Raw genomic sequence first — 25685 nt, 5'->3', positions numbered from 1 at the left:
GAGGAAGTTCAAAGGACCAGACCAGAATGAAAGTAGACAGAAACCTTGCTGCTTCTTCAGAAAGGAAGGAATAAATAAATGATGGTTGTGTGCCGCGAGACTTTGACCAATTATTAACCAAAACACATGCAAGGTGGCGGTCATGACAAAAAATATTGAGACATTAGCTCATGTTTTTGGCTTCTGAAGTTTGAGGCTGGGCGTGGTTAGCGCGCAGACCTCACAGCTAGGAGGACCAGGGTTCGATTCCACCCTCTGCCATCTCTGTGTGGAGTTTGCATGTTCTCCCCGTGCATGCGTGGGTTTCTCCGGGTACTCCCACATTTCCTCCCACATTCCAAAAACATGCTAGGTTAATTGGTGACTCCAAATTGTCCATAGGTATGAATGGAAGTGTGAATGGTTGTTTGTCTAGTATATGTATGTGCCATGTGATTGGCTGGCCACCAGTCCAGGGTGTACCCGGCCTCACGCCCGAAGACAGCTGGGATAGGCTCCAGCACCCCTGTGACCCTTGTGAGGAAAAAGCGGTAGAAAATGAATGAATGAATGAAAGTTTGAGGCTAACTGGCTAGCTTGTTAGCGTGCTAGCTAGTTTGAATGCCTGCAGCATAAGGGTTGTTGCTATGGGGTGTTATTTCATGTGTGGAGGGCTCTAATTGTGTTAAAAGCATAATTAGAAAGTCATATGAAGCTGTTCTAAGCCGTAATGATGAAAATATTGTATTTATTAGCATTGAATCATGCATGGTGGTTAGCCGCCATAATGGAGGGATGCAGTGTGCAATGGAGGGTATATGCAGTGGCCACACCCCTCTAGGAAGTGACACTTCAGTTTGTGTAGAAGTGAAAGTTAAGCTTGTGTATGTCAGTGTTGGGCAAGTGGTGTGTGTGAAGGAGTCTATCAGAAGCAATTAGACGGAATTAAAAAGAAAAACTTCTACGAGCAGAAAGATATTTTGTAGATGTGAGAGAACCCCCACATGATGTGTGTCAACAAAGAGATGCGGCGCACCTAAGCTAAGCTAGGCTAGCTGTTAGCTTGTGTGCTAATTCCACGGCTGTGTCAACATTTTGCCAAGCGTGTTGTGCAACATCTTGGGCTGTCCAAAACTTTTCCTTCCAGTGACGAGGGCCTTGTGATGAAACACTATGCAAATTTCATATTTTTGAATGATACACACTATTTTTTTTCACCAGCAGGCGTGTTAATATCCCTTCTACCATTCTTACTCACGGTGTCTAAAACATTACATAGCAATGTCATATGTAGATGACAACAGACGAGACTACTGCTACTAACAAATAATGCAAAATAACTAACAACTAGGTTGAGTGGTTTGTGCGCAGGCCTCACAGATAGGAGACCCGAGCTCAATTCCATCCTCGGCATCTCTGTGTGGAGTTTGCATGTTCTCCCCGTGCATGCGTGGGTTTTCTCCGGGTACTCCGGTTTCCTCCCACATTCCAAAAACATGCTAGGTTAATTAGCGACTCCAAATTGTCCATAGGTATGAATGTGAGTGTGAATGGTTGTTTGTCTATATGTGCCCTGTGATTGGCTGGCCACCAGTCCAGGGTGTACCCCGCCTCTCGCCCGAAGACAGCTGGGATAGGCTCCAGCACCCCCGCGACCCTCGTGAGGATAAGCGGTAGAAAATGAATGAATGAACCAACAACTATGTGAGATCTAATTTATTCGCCATTTACAACAAAGTACAGCAAAGCACTCTGGGAATCAGGAAGAGATCCAGTTTGTACAGATCCTGAGTGATCCTGAATGCAGACCTACCACAATGTAGACATTTATTGTACTGAGCATGCAATTTGACTCCTGAATATGCTGGTATGCTCTCCATTTTGCTCTCCATTTCCCTGCTTTCAGTTTAAGTCGGATACTGTACCCCTCCATCCAGATACATGAATACATGTTATCACTTCCTCTAGTATTTCAGATTGGTGTGGCACTAAAAAAAGATTGTCCTGGGGGGCCCGGGGTTGGGGGGGGCATGACCGACAATAATTGAGAAACACTGCTCATTAAAAATACAGTAAACCTCGGATATATCGGATTCAATTGTTCCCACTGGTTTTGTCCGATATAAGCGAAATCCGTTATATGCGTATACCGGAAAATGTCCGTTTTATGCATATATCGGATTCATATCCGGTATATGCGTAAATTGGATTTTATCCGTTATAAAAAGGCACTTCCTTGACTATGTTTCCAATGTACCTGGACTGGGCAATGAAAAGAGACGTAAGGTAATGAGAATTTAACTTTATTGGACTCTGAGCATAACAAATTGTTAATTAAGCTAGGCCCTGTTACGCCCGTCAGGCCTACGTTATTTCCAATAGTGAGGTTAAGATCTCATTCACTGCTGTGCTAGTATTATTGACGTCACTCACTTTTATATTTGTCCTAAATCTGGAGCCAGGAGAAAGACACGATGCGGCCATCCGATATATGCGAGGGAAATTGGAACGGGACTGGAGATTTTGTCCGAAATAGGCGAAATCCGTTATAAAAAATCCGATATATGCAATGAATTTTTATTGGAAATGCATTACAGAAAAATTGGTTCTTTTTTATCTGTCCGTTGTGAGCGAATTTCCGATATATCCGAGTCCGATATATGCGAGGTATATATGATGTTATCGGTATTGGAATTTGTGACTTTGACAATATCGGCATATTGGTTATGGGCAAAGAAACCAATATTGGACCTACATTTTCTTTTGGAAATGTTATGATTTTATTTTCATAATATTTTGTTTCCAGCTTGTTCCTAAACCTAATATTCCAAAAATGACAACTTTATTCAATGTTTTTTTCCAATATTCCAAGTCAAAATAACCAATTTTTAATTCATATTTCCAGTTTATGAAACTAAAACGACATTCTTTTTCCTTGTTTCCTTATTTATTTACATATTTTCACTTTCCCGTTGTTGTTGGGTATTTCTGACATTTTTCAAAAATGCCAACTTTCTTCATTGTTGGTTACTTAGAATTTATGACTACAAATAACATGGATGGTTGGTAATAAAGAGGTTATTAATCCTACATGACAACTTTTTTGCTGGTGTTATTTGCTTTCCTCTGGTAAAATGGTATTTTTAGAAGGTGGCGGGGCTGATAGAAAGGTGGTGGGGGGGGGGGGGGGTGAGAAGGCTGTGGTGGGTGAGGCCGGTCTGGCTTTGAGTCAGTGGAAGGAGGCGGTGAGGAATTCCTCGTTTTGCTTGGATCCTCAGTGTGGGTTTTCCAGGCTGGTTTCCACAGTAAACACGACCTTGTTTAACATTTACAGCTGTCTGTTTTTCCGGCAGATGACCTCAGCAGATCCTCTCCAGGAATATAGAAGATGGTCAGGAAGGAAATCAGGTTAGAGTGGCGGCGCTTTAGATGAGAACAGGAGCTGAGTATCATGTGTGTGATGACTTGAGCTCCATTCAGAGTCGTAGGAGTATCTTAGTCATTGGCAGAAAGTGAAAAGGTACGAATATGTGATTGACAGCCGAGCGATTTAGGGGATATGAATTCTCCGTGTTTTGGTGAACAAAGCCGGCACGCAACAGCTGGCTAGCGGCCTCCGAGGAAATGCGACTGTGATGCTAATAAATAAACAAGTGGCCTACAAATGTCTGGCAAAAGGCTTGGACGCTTCCATCTGGAGACGCTTAGCGTACTAAGCCCTCGCTCTGCTGGGGGGGGTGAGATTGTGACATGTGGAGGAGAAGAGTGACGTCCTGGGGATTAGAAGAAGAAGTAGAAGAAGAAGAAGAAGTCAGGCTATGGCAGCGTTTGATGCTTGACTGCGTCATCAAGTGACAGCAGACTGCCGCCTTCTTCTTCATCGCTTCACCGCCTTCCATACTTGAACACAGACGGGAGATGGAATCACGTGACAACGCAGCACAAAGTGGACTCATTTTACATTGAAAACTCCTTGAAAAGCGCAGGCTGCTACTTGGGGGATGAATTTAGCATCTACGGTGGGAAAACAGGCAGTAAGATCCAAAAGCAATTGTCTTTTATTCTGTGTGTTGTGTAGCAGGACGAGAGGTTTCCGTCCAGGTGTAGCGTGGACGGCTGCAGGGCGGGTTGGATGTGTGAAAGGTTGGAGTATTGGTGAATGAAGAGGATGTCCATAAACCCGGAGACTCGCTTGGCATTGTCATTCCTGTCTTCTTCCTCTTGAATCTTTCATGGACTTTAGATGAGATCGTCTCCACTCAACCTGTGCCCCTCCCTTTTCAACACACACACACACACACAAACTGGCTATTCCTCATTAATGATCTTTTCCATGGAGTAAATAATTGAGGTGTCGTCTTTGTGAAGGTGTGAGATACGTCCTCCTCCTCCTAGGTGACAGGCAGCACTGTGACGTGGTCTTGATGTTGCTGTTGATGTTGCTGATGTTGAGTTGCTTGCAAGCATTGATTGGACTTTTGTTTCTCCAGCAACCTTTGGTCGTCATAGCGATGCGGACAGGTGAGCGTAGTACTGGCTGGCCGCAGGATGCAAACATCTGAGAGGTCGAAAGGCAGGCAAGGGTCGAAAACCAGGCGAGGCGATAACAAGGAATGCTAGGACGAGACATGAGAGTACAACGAACTTGCACCAGACAGGAGGAATCCGAGGCAATAAATAGTAGGCCGGAAATCAGGTGATGAGGGACACCTGAACACAATCAGGCAGGAGGCGGGGTCTCCAAGGTGAAGGCGGGGTAGGCAATGACAGGCATGACACAAGTTCATTCATTCATTCATTTTCTACCGCTAAAACCAGAAAAGGACCCAACATTACCTTCCAGTTATTGTGCAATTTCACTTAATAATGCAGATCTTAAAATAATCTGCTATAAGCTGCAATTCGACAACATGTAAATATTAAAGGGATACACACAACGAATGTTCATCATAAGATAAGCCTTTATGCTGATGATGTGTTACTCTTCCTAAAAAACTCACATTCTTTAGCACCTTTTCGGACTACTCTATTAACTGGTCTAAATCCACAGTATTGCCCATTAATTTGGTTTTCCAGAGCACCCCTTCTATACCACTGCGTTCAGGGAATATCAGGTATTTGGGTAGCAACATTTCCTCCAATCTGTTACACCTGATCAGCTTGAATTATACCCCACTGTTGAAATCAATTGAGGATGATCTTGAACGTTGGAAAACTTTGCCGATCTCTCTTATGGGCAGAGTATCCACTGTGAAAATGATGATATTACCAAGGATCAATTATCTGTTCTCTATGATCCCAACCAAACCATGTATAACTTGGTTTAAGTCATTAGATTCATATATAAATACATTTCTTTGGAAAAATAAGCCAGCATGAATAAGCCTAAAAACATTACAAAGATCTAAAGAATGTGGGGGCTTAGAAGTGCCAAATTTCTCCAATTACTTCCGGGCAAATAGGCTACAGTATATCTTAAAATGGATAAAACCTAACCCCTTGGATCAGTTATGGCTAGACATTGAAGAATCATTTAGTCAATAAATCCCCATCTTTAACTTACCTTTCATAAGTCAAATCCTTTTGTTTTAAAAGCATAAATATTAAAACCACTCTGACAGCTTGGTGGGAATTTTTGAAAATAATTCGGTCCTCGCTCACTCCTTGCCAGTACACTCCAATCTGGAATAACCCTGATATATTGCTTAAAAAAAAACCTTGGATTTTACAACATGGCATGAAAAAGGAATAAGTTTCATGGAAAATATCATAAGGGGGAAAAAAATTTGTGTCATTCACTTACCTTGTTACACAGTATGGGTTAAGCCAGAATACATTTATTGAATACTCACAAATTAAATCCATAATTAGAGCTACTTTCAGTAACATATCTTGGGAAAGCTATCCCACCATTGACCAATTCTTAAACGTATCCGCTCCCCAAACATTATCCAAGCTGTACATTCTATTGTCAAAGTGTGACAACACCGTTGGGGTTCCAGTCTCCAAATGGAACCTAGATTTATCTACAAGCTGTGACCCTGAGTTCTGGAAGCAAATAAGCCTTAATTCTTCCCGTCTAATAAAAGATCCCAACCTACAGTTGGTTCAGTTCAAAGCCCTTCATAGAGTACACTACACAGGACAGAGAATGTTTAAAATGGGTCTAACCGACTCTAGCATCTGTGTACACTGCCCAGATCATGTAGTAGATGATTTTTTACACTCCATGTGGGCTTGTGCCCCCATTAATAGTTTCTGGCAAGCAGTGTGCGAAGACCTTTCTTTGGCACTTGGGACCTTGATTCCTTCCTCACCTGTATTATGCTTGTTGGGTGATCTTTCTACAGTCAACGTAGAAACAAATCACACACAACTCCTCATCACAGCGTTAAGCATCGCCAAGAAAACCATTCTTATCAATTGAAAATCCCCCCAAAACTGAACATAGCCTTTTACAAAAATCTTCTGTTAGATCACATAGCAATTGAGAGAATGTCTGCTGAATCCAAAGAACAACTGTCAGAATTTCAATCTATATGGGCTCCAATAATTCATCTCTTATCTATATGGGCTCCAATAATTCATCTCTTATCTATATGGGCTCCAATAATCCATCTCTTATCTATATGGGCTCCAATAATTCATCTCTTAATCTAATTCTCTAAGGGCTGAGTGTGCCTGTCTCTGCCCCTGGTGGTCTCGTTCCTCTGGCTTGGGGCATGGTCTTGGTCGCCTGGTTTTCCTGGCGTCTGGGGGTGGGCGTCTGGGTCGCCGTGTATCTCTGTCCCTTCTTGCTGGGTTGACCCCCTGGAGGTTCTGGTGAGGGTTGGTGGGGGGCTGTCCGGCTCTGGGGATTGGTGGTTGTCCCGGGAGTGGTGCATGCCGTCCCTCAGGGTGGTGGGTTGACGGGGTGCTGCATCAGGTGGGTGGTGGGCGCCTACTGCTACTGGGGGGGGCTTGTCAGCGCCCGGTGGCGCTGGTTCCTCCGCGGCCTCCCTCGCCTCTGGGGGTGGGCCGGGGTTTGCCCTGGGTGCTCTGGCTAGGCTACTGTGTGGGACCGTGGGGTGTGGGCATAGGAGGCTTTGGCCCTGCCCTTGGTGTGGGCACGGGTTGTACCCCGCTGCCCTTGCGGAGCCTTCTCCCTGAAGTATGTATATGGCTATATTTGTATATATGTGTGTGTGTGTAGGTATGTATGTATATATTTATTATTATCTAAAATAAATTATCTAAAATAGCTAAAAGATCTAAATTATTCAAAATTATATTGTACATAAATTATTATTATATATTAAGTATTATAGTAGTATCATCATTATCATCATCAATTACTTTATTTTTATTTATCATTTTTATTCTCTATTTTGGTTAGCGCTCAGACCTCACAGCTAGGAGACCAGGGTTCAATTCCACCCTCGGCCATCTCTGTGTGGAGTTTGCATGTTCTCCCCGTGCATGCGTGGGTTTTCTCCGGGTACTCCGGTTTCCTCCCACATTCCAAAAACATGCTAGGTTAATTGGCGACTCCAAATTGTCCATAGGTATGAATGTGAGTGTGAATGGTTGTTTGTTTATATGTGCCCTATGATTGGCTGGCACTCATGCTGCCCCGATTAAGTTGTTGAGTGTCTGCAGCGCTGTGCACCCCGCAAGTTAGGGAACCATTTTACCAAGGAACTTTAGATAGAAACCCAAATAGAGGCGATCAAACGCTGAGCCGTATTCTCCTTGCCAAATGCACCGTTTACGTGAATGAGGCACCACTGTGCTCCTCTCTGACTGCAGCCGACTCAGAAGAGGCGGTCGCTGTGTGTGACTGGCCAATCACAGAGCATGGTGTGAAAATACATCATGTGCATTTTCTTTAAAAACAAATACGGATAATGGCGAGATGTACTCTTTTCATACTTGTATCCGGCAAAAAGCCGTTACTCGTTTTATAATGAGTATCCAACTCATCTCCATCATCTACCTGATTCAGGATCAACATTCAATGTCAAACAGACTCTAGTAGTCATCCTTATACAATTATACATTCATATGTATACACAGAAATATACATACAAATAAAAATATACATAAAAATAACAGCTATATATTTGATGACAGATATTTCCTGTAAAATAATATAATAATACACAGCACAGTGTAGTGTAGTGGGCCCAACCCCAAATATGGTATTTGGAATGGCATAAATAATGACTTTTTTTGGAATAATGAATTGAACAAATACTTTAAAATATTAGTATTGGGGAGAAATGAAAACATCCAATCAGAAAGCTGCGTTTCTTGGCGAGACCCTAGTGCATGCCCTGATCAGCCAATGGAAGAAGACTGCAGTTTGGGGCAGGGCCAGAGCGATACAGGGAAGTCTGCCTGCCCCTCCCAGCTACGGAGGAGGCTAAACTTAGTTAGCATCCGTATTTTGCTTTGTAAACACAAAACCTTTCACCTCAAATGGGTTTCATATGCTGTTTTTAGCTCTCAGTAATAGTTTGACCGGGAGATGATTCCGGGTAGGCTACTGCTAGCCGGTGGCAAGCAGCTGAGGGTGTGCCTCCTTGCCCCGCCTTCTGCAGGAAGTCAGGCCATGTGTGGAGGAAGTACGGAGTGGAAGAAGAAGTCCAAAATAAAAGATGTGTGAAAGAGCTGGATGAAGAAATGTTGCTTATATTTCCAATCCTTCCTTAGGTGTTGATGCCCACGACCTTTGCAATGGATACATAATTGACTTTAGCCTTTCCACCGCCGAGCACGGAGCGCTGATAAGAATATTTATAGCCGCTTGGTCATTTGGCCTAGCGCTGTAGCGCCCACACACTTTTGATGACATCAGCGCTAACATGTTGGCATCGTGAGTGAACTCATTATGTGTCTGTGGCAACAGGTTGAATGAGACACGGCCCGCCGCCTAGCCTTCCTCCTAGCCTTCCTTCTAGCCTGCCTCCTAGCTTTAATAAGGCGGCCGCCTTATTAAAGCCCAACAAAATGCTCTGACATGTCTCCGCCGAGACTCAGCCTTAACAATTGGAGGTGGAAAGCTTGTTGGAGGGGAAGAGAAGATGGGGTGTGTGGGTGCGGATGTGAAATATATATCTCTATATCTAGATGTATATGTTGTGCCGGGCGCAGGTGTATGTCTTTTTAAAAAGTCATTATTTCGAGCGAGGCTGTGCATGTAAAGCTTTTGCTTTCAAAGTGAAAGATAACTTTTGTGGCTCACACAGCATTCTAATGATGCTAACCCTGCATCCTTGGAAGCTCCGTGCTTCATCGTCCATCCTTACCGTACATTTATCCCGCTATCCAGTGGAGGAATCGGTGTTTATATGATATTATATTGGCTTGGCGTCTGCCTTTGGGCATGTTAGCTTCATTGGCGACTCTTCAGGTATGAATGGTATCCCACCTCTCGGCCCAAGTCAGCTGGGATAGTCTCCAGCATGCCCGCGACCCTTGTGAGGATAATCGGTATAAAATGAATGAATGAATGCATCCCGTTTTCTTTAAAATGCAATCTGTGCTGAGATCTTTTGTTGCATTGAAGCAATAAGATGATGTGCAGACGTCGCTCATACAGTATCAGTACAGTATCAGCACAGTATCAGCACAGTATCATGCAGTATCAGTACAGTACCATGCAGTATCATGCATGATATCCAATCCAAGTAACTGTATGTAGATTTCCAAAAGTTTTCCAAACACAAAACACACCCGAGTGAAGAAACACCATTGTTCCCTCATAGTGTCACAAAAGAATCGTCCTACATTGCTTTGATATTCCGTAAAACCTGTTGGAACCTTGGTCTCTGGCTTTCCAACTGTCCTGACTATATTTTGTGGCCTTACGTGCAAAATGGTTCTATTGCGCAATGTGAAAGAATCCTTTCAAAAGTCCTAGATCTAGATGGTGATCCGGATCACCCCCAAAATGGAATAACTTCTTCCACACCCCACTTCCTGAGAACATTTCATCCAAATCCGTTCCAGACATTTCAACTTATTTAGAAGGCAAACAAACACCTGATACCTAAGGTATCAGGACCATCAGAGGTGTACCTAAGGTATCAGGAACAGCAGAGGTGTACCTAAGGTATCAGGAACAGCAGAGGTGTTCCTAAGGTATCAGGAACAGCAGAGCTGTACCTAAGGTATCAGGAACAGCAGAGGTGTTCCTGAGGTATCAGGAACAGCAGAGGTGTACCTAAGGTAGCAGGAACAGCAGAGGTGTACCTAAGGTATCAGGAACAGCAGAGGTGTTCCTAAGGTATCAGGGACAGCAGAGGTGTTCCTAAGGTATCAGGTACAGCAGAGGTGTACCTAAGGTAGCAGGAACAGCAGAGGTGTACCTAAGGTAGCAGGAACAGCAGAGGTGTACCTAAGGTATCAGGAACAGCAGAGGTGTACCTGAGGTATCAGGAACAGCAGAGGTGTTCCTGAGGTATCAGGTACAGCAGAGGTGTACCTAAGGTAGCAGGAACAGCAGAGGTGTACCTAAGGTATCAGGAACAGCAGAGGTGTTCCTGAGGTATCAGGAACAGCAGAGGTGTACCTAAGGTATCAGGTACAGCAGAGGTGTACCTAAGGTATCAGGAACAGCAGAGGTGTACCTGAGGTATCAGGAACAGCAGAGGTGTACCTAAGGTATCAGGAACAGCAGAAGTGTTCCTAAGGTAGCAGGAACAGCAGAGGTGTACCTAAGGTATCAGGAACAGCAGAGGTGTACCTGAGGTATCAGGAACAGCAGAGGTGTACCTAAGGTATCAGGAACAGCAGAAGTGTTCCTAAGGTTGCAGGAACAGCAGAGGTGTACCTAAGGTATCAGGAACAGCAGAGGTGTACCTGAGGTATCAGGGACAGCAGAGGTGTACCTAAGGTATCAGGAACAGCAGAGGTGTACCTAAGGTATCAGGAACAGCAGAGGTGTACCTAAGGTATCAGGAACAGCAGAGGTGTTCCTAAGTTATCAGGAACAGCAGAAGTGTTCCTAGGGTATCAGGAACAGCAGAGGTGTTCCTAAGGTATCAGTAACAGCAGAGGTGTTCCTCGGGTATCAGGAACAACAGAGGGGTCCCTAAGGTATCAGGAACAGCAGAGGTGTACCTAAGGTAGCAGGAACAGCAGAGGTGTACCTAAGGTATCAGGAACAGCAGAGGTGTTCCTAAGGTATCAGGAACAGCAGAGGTGTTCCTAAGTTATCAGGAACAGCAGAGGTGTTCCTAAGGTATCAGGAACAGCAGAGGTGTTCCTAAGGTATCAGTAACAGCAGAGGTGTTCCTCGGGTATCAGGAACAACAGAGGTGTCCCTAAGGTATCAGGAACAGCAGAGGTGTACCTAAGGTAGCAGGAACAGCAGAGGTGTACCTAAGGTATCAGGAACAGCAGAGGTGTTCCTAAGGTATCAGGAACAGCAGAGGTGTTCCTAAGTTATCAGGAACAGCAGAGGTGTTCCTAAGGTATCAGGAACAGCAGAGGTGTTCCTAAGGTATCAGTAACAGCAGAGGTGTTCCTCAGGTATCAGGAACAACAGAGTTGTCCCTAAGGTATCAGGAACAGCAGAGGTGTACCTAAGGTAGCAGGAACAGCAGAGGTGTACCTAAGGTATCAGGAACAGCAGAGGTGTTCCTAAGGTATCAGTAACAGCAGAGGTGTACCTAAGGTATCAGGGACAACAGAGGTGTTCCCAAGGTATCAGGAACAGCAGAGGTGTTCGTAAGGTATCAGGAACAGCAGAGGTGTTCCTAAGTTATCAGGAACAGCAGAGGTGTTCCTAAGGTATCAGGGACAGCAGAGGTGTTCCTAAGGTATCAGGAACAGCAGAGGTGTACCTAAGGTATCAGGAACAGCAGAGGTGTTCCTAAGGTATCACGAACAGCAGAGGTGTACCTAAGGTATCAGGAACAGCAGAGGTGTGCCTAGGTTAGCAGGAACAGCAGAGGTGTACCTAAGTTATCAGGAACAGCAGAGGTGTTCCTAAGGTATCAGGAACAGCAGAGGTGTTCCTAAGGTATCAGGAACAGCAGAGGTGTACCTAAGGTATCAGGAACAGCAGAGGTGTACCTGAGGTATCAGGAACAGCAGAGGTGTACCTAAGGTATCAGGAACAGCAGAGGTGTTCCTAAGGTATCAGGAACAGCAGAGGTGTTCCTAAGGTATCAGTAACAGCAGAGGTGTTCCTCAGGTATCAGGAACAACAGAGTTGTCCCTAAGGTATCAGGAACAGCAGAGGTGTACCTAAGGTAGCAGGAACAGCAGAGGTGTACCTAAGGTATCAGGAACAGCAGAGGTGTTCCTAAGGTATCAGTAACAGCAGAGGTGTACCTAAGGTATCAGGGACAACAGAGGTGTTCCCAAGGTATCAGGAACAGCAGAGGTGTTCGTAAGGTATCAGGAACAGCAGAGGTGTTCCTAAGTTATCAGGAACAGCAGAGGTGTTCCTAAGGTATCAGGGACAGCAGAGGTGTTCCTAAGGTATCAGGAACAGCAGAGGTGTACCTAAGGTATCAGGAACAGCAGAGGTGTTCCTAAGGTATCACGAACAGCAGAGGTGTACCTAAGGTATCAGGAACAGCAGAGGTGTGCCTAGGTTAGCAGGAACAGCAGAGGTGTACCTAAGTTATCAGGAACAGCAGAGGTGTTCCTAAGGTATCAGGAACAGCAGAGGTGTTCCTAAGGTATCAGGAACAGCAGAGGTGTACCTAAGGTATCAGGAACAGCAGAGGTGTACCTGAGGTATCAGGAACAGCAGAGGTGTACCTAAGGTATCAGGAACAGCAGAGGTGTACTTAAGGTATCAGCAGTATTGTACCACAGTTGCAGCAACGCACGTGTGCATGGAAAAGCAAATGATAGATAAAGGCAGCTTTGACTGTCTAACAGGAGAATAAGAATAGAATATAAAAGACTCGCCATAACTTGTTGGAAGCTCACCTCAGTCATTTCATCCAATTAATTCTTCTCCTCTGCCCTCAAAGGTTTCCAAGTACATCCAATTAGAGACTTTCTAATCAGCGCCTTGACACCTGGAGGTCCTGAGTGTCATGGTCAAATGGTAGCATTTACTGTACATGCCAATTAGGGACGCCTCCTTGTCAACCTGCATAATGGAAGCAGGACACCTCTGACTGCTACATGAAGATGGAGGCAGGAGGAACACGCTACTCCATTTCACCCTCAACATTCCCAGCCCTGACTTTAAGAGACCTGGCTCCAGCGTGAGACTTTTCTTTCCGAAACACAGACGTCAACCATGAATACAACAGGTCAGTGGTGCGTGTGAGTGACGGGAAGAAAAGCTGTAAGTTAATCCCTTCATTATGGTGGTTCATTGGTTCCACACCCAAATGCAATACATGAATTTAATGGGATTCCTTATAAATAAATTGAATATTTTTGTAGTTATAGCATAGAAAGCGTGTGCACCACCTTCTTAATACACTCTAAATACATGCTCTAATTGAGCATTAGAGCCCTCTACACAGGAAATAACAACCCTATAGTCACCTTTACCTTCCTATTGTCCAATATAGTAGACATAAAAAGGTGAAATAAACATAGAAAGCCTTTGTACCACCTTCTAAACACACTCTTGAACATGATTAGAGCTGTCAGACAGGAAATAACAACCCTATAGTCACCTTTACCTTCCTATTGTCCAATATAGTAGACATAAAAAGGTGAAATAAACATAGAAAGCCTTTGTACCACCTTCTAAACACACTCTTGAACATGATTAGAGCTGTCAGACAGGAAACAACAACCCTATAGTCACCTTTACCTTCCTATTGTCCAATATAGTAGACATAAAAAGGTGAAATAAACATAGAAAGCCCTTGTACCACCTTCTAAACACACTCTTGAACATGATTAGAGCTGTCAGACAGGAAATAACAACCCTATAGTCACCTTTACCTTCTTATTGCTCAATATAGTGGACATAGTAAGGTGAAATAAACATAGAAAGCCTTTGTACCACCTTCTAAATACACTCTTGAACGTGATTAGAGCCCTAAAGACAGGAAATAACACCACTATATGTACTTGATCATTGTTAAGTCTTTCATTTTTCAATATCTTTTTCTGAATATAGCAAGGTAGTGTTATTGTGAGGGATGACCGCAATTGACTTGGGGAGACAACGTCTGGCAACCTCTTTAACACCAAACTGGTGGCTTCCGGGCTTTGCCTTTGCAACCCATGTGCTAACAGGTTAGCACACTAATCAACCAGCATCCTGCGTGGTTACATTGTGACAGCATCTTGCTAAAGTGCTAAATCTCAAAGTGTCTGTGCAAAATGCCATGTTTAAGCTAGCACCTAGCAGGATAGCTGCTTTGCAATGTTAACATGCTAATAGCTAGGTGCAGCATTCTGTGTGAAATTGTTATGTAAAAATGTGGCGGTCTTTTCAACAGTCCAGCAAGGGGTGTCCATACTTTTTCTCATCCAGTGAGGGTCACATGCTCACACATGAAAGGAAGATATTTTGCAGCAACCCAGATACAGAACACAGAACAGATTTCATATTAGTATTGACAATTAAAATTAAATTAGTTTTCCTAAAATACAGTACATTTCATAATATTACACCTTTATAGTTTCCTTGAATATTCCAACACTGTGCTCCTGATATTATTATTATCATATTAACGGCTGAGACAGGAAGCAGAACTGGAGGTAGCAGAAATGAGGATGCTGAGGTTCTCATTGGGAGTGGCTAGGATGGATAGGATCAGGAAAGAGTACATCAGAGGGACATTACATGTTAGAGGGTTTGGAGATAAAGTCAGAGAGGCCAGACTGAGATAGTTGGGACATGTCCAGAGGAGAGATAGTGAATATATTGGTAGAAGGATGCTGTCAGGTTGAAGGCGTAGAGGAAGACCAAAGAGGAGGTTTATGGATGTAGTGAAGGTAGTGAAGAACAAGATTACCACGTTCTTGTTCTTGTAGAACCGCAACTTTGTTCATGTTAAAATACAACCTTTCTCTTTCTTGTAATATTTTGGATTTATTCTGGTGAAATGATAAATAAATTAAATGTAATTTCTGTTGTGTTTTAAAATGTTCTTCACCACTTCAAGTTGTGACATAACATAACATTTGCATAACATTTGGACTTTCTGGTAAAATTACTTTTTCTTTCCTTTCTTATCTATATCTACTATATCTATATCTATATAGGCCAGTACGTCCTTACTGAAACGGTGAAATGTTTTCCTCCTGAAGCCGAAAGCTTTGCTTTGCAGGAACATTGTGTGCATCAAAGTGGTGTGTTCGGAGAAATCCACGAAGAACAATACTGAGATGTTCACAGCCCCCCAAATGAAAAGTAGAGACGGTGTAGTCTTCTCTATTGTCCCTCCCCCCATTTTCCCTGCGGCAGGGGATCAAGCAGAAGCAGCTTTGGGGTCAAGCGACAGAAGCCTCACGGCCTGTCACGATCATCGTGCCGGGCTGCTGACAATGATCCCCATCATTGGCCTTTCCTTGCTGCCTTCACGCCCGTAGTCTCCTCCTGCCCGTTCCAAGGAACCAAGCAGTGGCTGACGGTCCGGCCCAAGAGTCGCGACCGCGGCCAGAAATGAGCCCTAGACGAGAATAAAAAAGTCTGGCGAGCTTTTAATCAGCGGAAGGGAGTGCAAAAGAAGCACCAGAGGCCAGCCTCCTTCACACGCCGATGAACATTTTTAAAGGTCTGACCTCCAGAAGCTGGAGCTCTCTAAATACGACACAAACCGGAATCAGGCGATAACTGTTCCTGTTCAGCCGATACCATCCTATTTACTTGGAACGTCTCACACAAGGAAGCTGGTGCATTGTGGTCCAAAAGCGTGCTTTAAATGCCAAGACGTACATGAAGAACATACGATAGCAAGCTCCGCAGCCATGAATTCATCATGAACTTGAAAAAAAAAGCAGCCTGAAATGTCACATCTCCAGCCAGCCACTGGGGCTAGCTAAATGTAAGAAAGTCAAGCATAACCGCTCATAAATAACAACCTGTCCTTTTTCCATAGCAGCACAATTGGAAAGGCCACATCAATTAATAGCAATGCTTGGCTTGGCTTTGCAGAAATACTAGAGAAGCAATAACACCATCATTGATCTGGACCCAACAGACTCAACTGGAAACTGAAAGCAGGACAAAGCGTCAATTGGTACACGTTGGGTACAACATATGTATGTACATGTTAGTAGGTCTGCATTACAATGACAGCCTCCCCACCCGGCCCGCTATTGAGAGCTAACATGCAGTAATTAGCGCATAGAAAGCCTGTTCCTAATGTAGTGTAATGTAATGAATACTTCCATGCAGGGAAGAACAGGGGGGGTTAAAAAGGGGAACACGATGACGACCCCAGCGATAATTAGGGATGAGGTCATAGCGATAATGTCAAACGTATCTGAGGTTTGAAGAGAAAGCCACGGTGCACGGCTGCTACGCCGTGGAGGCTGCAGGCGGGTGTCAGGGGAACGTCGGCGTTCAAGCATGCAGGCAGATGTCGGATGTACGAGATGTCAGAATCTCTTTACTGCTTTACTCCTCCAAAATCCTATTAGTCGTTCCCGGGGGAATGGCTCCGTCCCTTCCCCGGCAAAGAGCAGAGTGTGTTGTATCAAATCAGTCCCGTGTGCACGCCTGAGCGTCCTCGTTTGTTTTTGGGGTGCTGCTGATATGCGATGGGCCCATTTGACCGACGCTGGTTTTCCCGCCTTTATTGTGATCGTACGGCGCCGTTGAGGGCTCGGACCTATTAGGGGCTGAGCTGCCACGGCTGCCCGACCACCAATTACCCCAGCCCCCACGAGTGTACGGCCTTCCCTGGAAGGAGGGGTGGGGGCGGGCGGCGTGGTCCCCGGGAGACACAGCGGCGGCGTTAATCAATCCGATTTAGAGCGGACAGGGACGCGCTTAGTGTCTGCTCCCACCAGCAGCGCCGCGGCGAGGAGAGAAAATGTGTGCGTGACCGGCATCCCGCTGAAGTGGAAGGAGAGAAAAGATGGATAGATGAAGAGGAGGAGTGGGGGTGATGGAAGGAGGAAGAGACAACAATTAGGGAGGTGCTGTGACTTGAATTCCAAGAAAAAGGCCGTTATTGATTGGTTTCTGCCGTATGGCGCAGAGAATAAAAGCACTGGCATTTTTTCAAGGTCTCCGCGAGAATTAGATGGAGTCATGAGTTGGACTGATGGGATGAGAAGTGGAGGCGACTCATTAAATGGAGGACTGATTTGATTTTTCTTTCTAATCACACGGAAGTCTCCTAATGAGGAAAAGCGGCATAGAAAATGGATGGATGGAATCACATGGAAGTCAGGGAAGCTTAATGATGCCTCAAAACCGAGGTGTCCCAACCGATGCTGCGTTTTGATCTCCGATAAGAAAAAGTCAAACTGATTTACACTGACTCGCCATTTTCCATGCAAAAGAGATCTGCATTTACCTCTGCGTGCGCTTTCAAATGTGGCCTGTGCTCCTCAGCTCTTAGCATGAAGGTCACGCATCTTCCACTTACTACCGTACTTTGGGTCACGATCAACTCATCCTTCTTACAACACTGGTTCTCTTTCATAATGTAGCTGATAAATAAACTACATCCTTCTTACAACACTGGTTCTCTCTCATAATGTAGCTGATAAATAAACTACATCCTTCTTACAACACTGGTTCTCTCTCATAATGTAGCTGATAAATAAACTACATCCTTCTTACAACACTGGTTCTCTTTTATAACGTAGCCGATAAATAAACTACATCCTTCTTACAACACTGGTTCTCTTTCATAATGTAGCTGATAAATAAACTACATCCTTCTTACAACACTGGTTCTCTTTCATAACGTAGCTGATAAATAAACTACATCCTTCTTACAACACTGGTTCTCTTTCATAACGTAGCCGATAAATAAACTACATCCTTCTTACAACACTGGTTCTCTTTCATAACGTAGCTGATAAATAAACTACATTCTTCTTACAACACTGGTTCTCTTTCATAACGTAGCCGATAAATAAACTACATCCTTCTTACAACATTGGTTCTCTTTCATAACGTAGCTGATAAATAAACTACATCCTTCTTACAACACTGGTTCTCTTTCATAATGTAGCTGATAAATAAACTACATCCTTCTTACAACACTGGTTCTCTTTCATAACGTAGCCGATAAATAAACTACATCCTTCTTACAACACTGGTTCTCTTTCATAATGTAGCTGATAAATAAACTACATCCTTCTTACAACACTGGTTCTCTTTCATAACGTAGCCGATAAATAAACTACATCCTTCTTACAACACTGGTTCTCTCTCATAATGTAGCCGATAAATAAACTACATCCTTCTTACAACACTGGTTCTCTTTCATAATGTAGCTGATAAATAAATTACATCCTTCTTACAACACTGGTTCTCTTTCATAACGTAGCTGATAAATAAACTACATCCTTCTTACAACACTGGTTCTCTTTCATAATGTAGCTGATAAATAAATTACATCCTTCTTACAACACTGGTTCTCTTTCATAATGTAGCCGATAAATAAACTACATCCTTCTTACAACACTGGTTCTCTTTCATAATGTAGCTGATAAATAAACTACATCCTTCTTACAACACTGGTTCTCTTTCATAACGTAGCCGATAAATAAACTACATCCTTCTTACAACACTGGTTCTCTCTCATAATGTAGCCGATAAATAAACTACATCCTTCTTACAACACTGGTTCTCTTTCATAATGTAGCTGATAAATAAATTACATCCTTCTTACAACACTGGTTCTCTTTCATAACGTAGCTGATAAATAAACTACATCCTTCTTACAACACTGGTTCTCTTTCATAATGTAGCTGATAAATAAATTACATCCTTCTTACAACACTGGTTCTCTTTCATAATGTAGCCGATAAATAAACTACATCCTTCTTACAACACTGGTTCTCTTTCATAATGTAGCTGATAAATAAACTACATCCTTCTTACAACACTGGTTCTCTTTCATAATGTAGCCGATAAATAAACTACATCCTTCTTACAACACTGGTTCTCTTTCATAACATAGCCAATAAATAAACTACATCCTTCCTACAACACTGGTTCTCTTTCACTGCGTTACTTCATTCATAACATGATTGACATGTAAATATACGCCACAGTATTTACGGCAGGCTGTACATTTTATGCGAATGGACAGACAAATGTGTACATTGTGTTAAATAGATAAACAGGTTTCTGCAATGTGTAAGAATAGACAGACATGTTGACATTATGTGGAAATGGAGAGACGTATGTTTGCCCTGTGTGAGAATGGATAAACAGATGTTTTCATTGTATTTGAACGGAGAAATGAATGTGTGCATCGTGTATGAATCGACAGATAGATGCTTACATCGCCTGTGAATGGACAAATGGATGTTTATCTTGTATGTGAATGGACAAACAGATGTTTACATTGTCTGTGAATAGACAGACAGATGTTTGCATAATGTGCGAATGGACAGACAAATCTTTACATTGTATGTGAATGGAGAGACAGATGTTTACATTGTATGTGAATGGAGAGACAGATGTTTACATTGTATGTGAATGGAGAGACAGATGTTTACATTGTATGTGAGTGAAGAGACAGATGTTTACATTGTATGTGAATGGAGAGACATATGTTTACATCGTATGTGAATGGAGAGACAGATGTTTACATCGTATGTGAATGGAGAGACAGATGTTTACATTGTATGTGAATGGAGAGACAGATGTTTACATTGTATGTGAATGGAGAGACAGATGTTTACATTGTATGTGAATGGAGAGACATATGTTTACATTGTATGTGAATGGAGAGACAGATGTTTACATTGTATGTGAATGGAGAGACAGATGTTTACATTGTATGTGAATGGAGAGACATATGTTTACATTGTATGTGAATGGAGAGACATATGTGATGTGAATGTGTTGTGTGTGTAGTTGTGTTGTGGACAGACAGATGTTTGCATTACGTGTGAATAGACATACAGATGTTTACCCAGTGTGTGAATGGACACATGGATGTCTACATTGTATGCGAAAGGACAGACAGATGTTTACATTAGGGGTGCTACGATTAATTGTGAAAAAGGACAGTACCGACATCGGCCGATCCTTGCTTTAAAACGCTGATCCCCTGTGCCGATCAGCTCCGCCCCCGCTGCAGCATCCACAACAAGCATGTCTCAGTGTGTGGGACTTCCTGTCTTGGTGAGAGTAAGATAAGTTTTGCACCCTGCACAACATGCCTCAAAAAATGTCTCACCGGGGTGGCGCTTTGAAAAGCTTTAGATTGGTGCGGTATGGGGAGGCACTTGGGTGTGGTGAGTCTGGTGATGTAATCATCCGTCAGGATGTACTACTAACATTTGGGGAAGAGTAGCACTTCAGTTCGGATTCGGTAGCAAGCAGACACGATGTAGCTGGAGGACCTTTGGTTGTGAGTGACGCACAATGAGTGTGACGTGTGAGCGCTAGTACCACGCTTGAAGCGGGCATTGTGAACACTGATATCACACATTATCACATACTACAGTATTAATTGGCCCTGTACCCTAGAAAGCGCCCATGAATGATACGGGAAAAGGCCGAAATGATACTGTGTCAAAGCCCAGGGCAGTGATACTGATAAAATATAGAGTTTAACCATGTCCAGTATCAGCCCCCGTAGCTGTCCACTCAGAGCGCGCTGCTCTGGTATCGTGCACGTGAAAACCCAAACTTGATTAATGGAACTTTAATTGTCAGACATTGATAAGATAAGACTGTTGATAAAATATTATTGTTGAAATATTTTTGCAATTATTGTGTTTACACTGTTTAGATATAATACATGTAATAAACTGAACATTTTCTGGAAACAAAATGGTCTTTTAATTAAATAGTACATGATAATAAGATCATCACATGATTTGTCTGGTATCAGGCCCGGTATCATGCCCCCGTGTGACCTTCGGTCTCGGGCTGATACTGACACTTGGGGGCATGATACCTGGCCTGATACCAGACAAACCATGTGATAACCTATAAGTATCGGTATCGGCCCTTTTCACTCATGCATGATCGGGATTGGTATCGGCAGCATCAAATCCTGATGTGAACATCCCGAGTTTACATTGTATGCGAATGGAGACACAGATGTTTACATTGTATGTGAATGGACAGACAGATGTGATGTGTGTAGTTGTGTTGTGCGTGTAGAATGTGTGTTGCTGGATGTTGGTGTTGAGTGTTTCCAGTAGACAGGAGTGTTTAGGGGCGGGGCCATGTAAGCATGGGTCGATGCAGCCTTGGCGTGCAGACAGGAGTGTTTAGGGGTGGGGCCAATGTAAGTGTGGGTCGATGCAGGCGTGGCGTGCAGACAGGAGTGCTTAGGGGCGGGGCAATGTAAGTGGGAGCGGTTGTGGCTTCCTGCCCAATGGCGTGCTTGGATGGCTGCTTACTGGTCCAGTTCATATAAGCAGGTTTGCTTGGCGGGTGGGAAGCATAATGAATGGTGCCCCCCCCCCCCCCCAAGTGTCTGCTTGTGAGAGGAAGGAAGAAGCATGATGACACATTCAGCAGCTCCGTAGGCGTTCAGGTGCCTTCATGGAAGCTGTTGTCCGTGCTCGCATCATTAGAGGCCATTTGTTAGTGCTTGTGTAAACACGTGCACTGAGCACCACCCCCATCATCTTTATTCATTACTGCCCCCCCTCACCCTCAGTCCTGACTGATCATGTCTGTCTGTTATCACAGCTTACGGTGGTGATGGTTTTTCACTCATTTGCCAGATGATTTGATCATTGCCGTTTCAACTTGGTGTATTCCAATGCTCAGTGTGTTTTTCAACTCAACTGCTACGCTGGTTGAATTCTTATGAAGTCCTTTCAATTAAACGTCTAATAATATTACACACACTCGTCCCTTGTTTTCATGGCTTCCAGACCCCAGCATGATAAGTCAGGTCCCTTATTGATAATATTTTGGTTTGGTTTTACATGCTGTTTAGACCATTATTAGAGCCCTCTAGGCATGAAGTAACAGCCCTATAGTCTCTCCCTAATATACATCAAGTGCACTTAAATCAGTCTGGGGTCCCCCCCAAAGTCAGCTGGGATAGGCTCCATGAGGATAAGCGGCATAGAAAATGGATGGATGGGTTGATGGGTGAATGGATGGGTGAATGGATTGATAGATGGATGGGTGAATGGATGGGTGAATGGATGGATAGATGGATGGGTGAATGGATGGGTGCGTGATGGATTGATAAATGGATGGGTGGGTGGATGCATGGATTGGTGGATGGATGGATGGGTGGATGATAGATAGATTGATGGATGGATGCATGGATTGGTGGATGGATGGGTGAATGATGGATGGGTGGATGCATGGATTGGTGGATGGATGGATTGGTGGATGGATGGATAGATCGGTTGATGGATAGATGGGTGGATGATAGATAGATTGGTGGATGGATGCATGGATTGGTGGATGGATGGGTGGATGATGGATGGATGGATGGATGGATGGATGGATGGATGGATGGATGGATGGATGGATGGATGGATGGATGGGTGGATGGATGAATGGGTGGATGGGTGAATGGATGGGTGGATGGATGGATGGGTGGATGGATGGGCGGGTGATGGATGCGTGATGGATTGATAAATGGATGGGTGGGTGGATGCATGGATTGGTGGATGGATGGATGGGTGGATGATAGATTGATGGATGGATGCATGGATTGGTGGATGGATGGGCGAATGATGGATGGGTGGATGCATGGATTGGTGGATGGATGGATTGGTGGATGGATGGATAGATCGGTGGATGGATGGATGGGTGGATGATAGATAGATTGATGGATGGATGCATGGATTGGTGGATAGATGGGTGGATGATGGATAGATAGATGGATGGATGGATGGATGGGTGGATGCATGGATTGGTGGATGGATGGATTGGTGGATGGATGGATAGATTTGTGGATGGATGGATGAATGGGTGGATGGGTGAATGGATGGGTGGATGGATGGATGGATGGATGGGTGGGAGATGGATTGATAGATGGATGGGTGGGTGGATGCATGGATTGGTGGATGGATGGATGGGTGGGTGGATGCATGGATTGGTGGATGATGGATAGATGGATAGATGGATGGATGGATGGATGGGTGGATGCATGGATTGGTGGATGGATGGATGAATCAGTATTATTATTATTATTATTATAGCATCCCAGCATGCTTTTTAAACAGTATTTAGTGTTTATTGGTAAGTTGTTATTTCCAGTAGTAGTAGTAGTAGTTGTTGTAGTTGTAGTAGTAGTAGTAGTAGTAGTAGTAGTAGTAGTGTTGGTGGGAAGTTTGCAAGCAGTTGGTGATGTTTTGTGTTTTGTGATCTTGCACCGGGGTTGCTCCAGTACCTTGAGATAGATGATAAGGTGATGAGGGAAAGCCCAGCTGGTACATTTGATGTATTTGTGCTCTTCTTCTCAGGTAAGGGCCAGTGCAATCGCCCAGGATGCAGACCAGAATTACGACTACGCCTCCAACAGTGTCATCCTGCACCTGGACGTGGGGGACGAAGTGTGCGTGCAGCTGGACGGGGGTAAAGTTCACGGCGGGAACACCAACAAATACAGCACCTTCTCCGGCTTCCTCATCTATCCCGACTGAATGGCTGAATTTCCTGCAGTGGATCTCCTCCATCATGCCATCACCCAAGAGAGTTTCCATCCAAATATGAATCAATTATTCTATCATATCATCACTTAACATTTACCTCAGACACGCGCGCTTGCTTAGTCGTAATTGTGTGCCATTAACTAACAACCCGTGTAAGCTCGCATCTAATGGCTCTTTTCCACACACACACACACACACACACACGGTGCAAGAATGAAAGAAGGACAAGCTATCCATCCCAAATGAAAAGTGAACATGCTGTACGTCATAGCAGTATTCATAACAGCTGATAAGGCCTGTGACTCCATGGCAAAGTGTTGTGACACATGGGTATGTTTGGGCTCCAAGGCTGGAGAGGATGAAGTGAATGCACCTTTACACAGGTCAACATGTCTGAGCAGGAGCAGGAGGGGCCAGATCTCCTTTGTCGTTTCTGATATGGCGTATGTAACACTCCTAAACAAATGTCGCATCTGAAGGAGGTTCCAAGTGCGGATGGATCAACACAAAGAATTCATCTTGTTACTATGACCTATGACTACTGTCAAATGCTGGACGCATATTTTGCCAAAATGAAACATTTTCAAGTGTAAAACTGCCACCCCCTCACCCCAAGCACCATAAAACATTAAAAGCAACACACACTCTTATTTATGTCTTATTTTTGCTTATGATGTCTACTATATTGGCAAATAGCCGTGTAAAGGTGACTATAGGGCTGTTACTTCATGCCCAGCGGGCTCTAATAATGTAAGAAAGAGGGTGGCAGACAGGTTTTCTAACTACCAAAATATTCCATTTCCTATTTTGCAGAAATGGCTTCATGACGCTCGGGTGTGGAAGTCATAAATCGCCATCAGGGAGGTGTTATTGTAGTGTGTTGTTGAGTATACTGTAGTACTGTAGTTCCTCCACCCCAGTCACTGCTGCTGTATGTAGGAGGGAAGGTAAAAGCAGAGATGAATGTACATGGTTCATGTGACAAAGCATTCTTTCTCGTGGAATAAAGAAAGTGGCGAGAAAGTATTGAATGTAGCCCAATGTCTCCTATGTGTGCTGAGTTGGGTGTGGTTCTTATCATAATAAAAGCATGTGTGTTACTGTGGAAGTGTTTTTCCAAAGGGGACTACCTCCATCCATCCTTACCTTTTTAAGCGGGGTACACCCTGGACTGGTCAATCACAGGGCACATACAGACAAACAACCATTCACACTCACATTCATAACTATGGACAATTTGGAGTGGCCAATTAACCTAGCATGTTTTTGGAATGGGGGAGGAAAACCAAACTCTCACACAGAGATGGCCAAGTGGAGATTCCAAGCCAGGTCTTCCCATCTCTTGACTGTGTGGCTACCCACTGTGCTACCCACTCGGCCACAAGGTGACGACCTATTTCATGAATTTTGCTGGCTTTTCTGTGCCTTATGTTTCATATTTCATGCATGGCAGCGTTTGGCTTTTCAGATCCAGGCTGATGTTGTGTGATCCGTGTGACACAGGCAGCAATCTGACAGGGATTTTCCAGGCTGTGCTCCATGTTTGTCACAGCAGGAAAAAGCAGACACAATCTTTCAATGTATCGCATCATGTCTGCACACACGAAGACAAGCTGGCCATGCTCTCCATTCTGCATCAGGAAGTACCCTACGTAGCCACGCTGGGGGTGCTTTGGATGTGCTGCAACTTGGACATCAACCTGATGCTTCCATTGGTGACTGTTTGGAAACGCGACTCCTTTTTTCCTCTTCAAGGCCAGCCTACCCGCACAACACAGGCTGCTTCACGGCTGGTGAGGCACTGACTTCTTTCAAGTATTTTCATGTTCACACTTGGCTGGTACATACAAACTCCTTGTCAGCTGGTACATACACAATATTTATCACCTGGCACATATACACTCCTTATCAACTGGTACATACACCATACTTATCACCTGGTACATACGCACTCCTTATCAGTTGGTACATAAGCTCTACTTATCACCTGGTACATACACACT

The 25685-nt window shown here is 44.0% G+C and overlaps 1 protein-coding gene across 1 annotated transcript in view; it reads left to right on the top strand.

Annotated features, from left to right (window-relative positions):
• Positions 1–24777, top strand: part of c1ql4b (complement component 1, q subcomponent-like 4b) — a 29789-nt gene extending 5012 nt beyond the window's left edge. The window contains exon 3 of the mRNA XM_058054403.2: positions 23494–24777. Coding sequence (XP_057910386.1) covers positions 23494–23673 — 180 coding nt within the window. The 3' untranslated portion in view covers positions 23674–24777. The remainder of the gene's footprint in view (positions 1–23493) is intronic.
• The last annotated feature ends 908 nt before the right edge of the window (positions 24778–25685 follow it).

Source organism: Doryrhamphus excisus, linkage group LG18, assembly GCF_037039965.1.
Source record: "Doryrhamphus excisus strain RoL-2023G ecotype Guam linkage group LG18, RoL_Dexc_Guam_v1.1, whole genome shotgun sequence".
Taxonomy (NCBI): Eukaryota; Metazoa; Chordata; class Actinopteri; order Syngnathiformes; family Syngnathidae; genus Doryrhamphus; species Doryrhamphus excisus.
The sequence above is the reverse complement of the archived record's forward strand: the minus strand, read 5'-3'. Positions and strand labels throughout refer to the sequence as shown.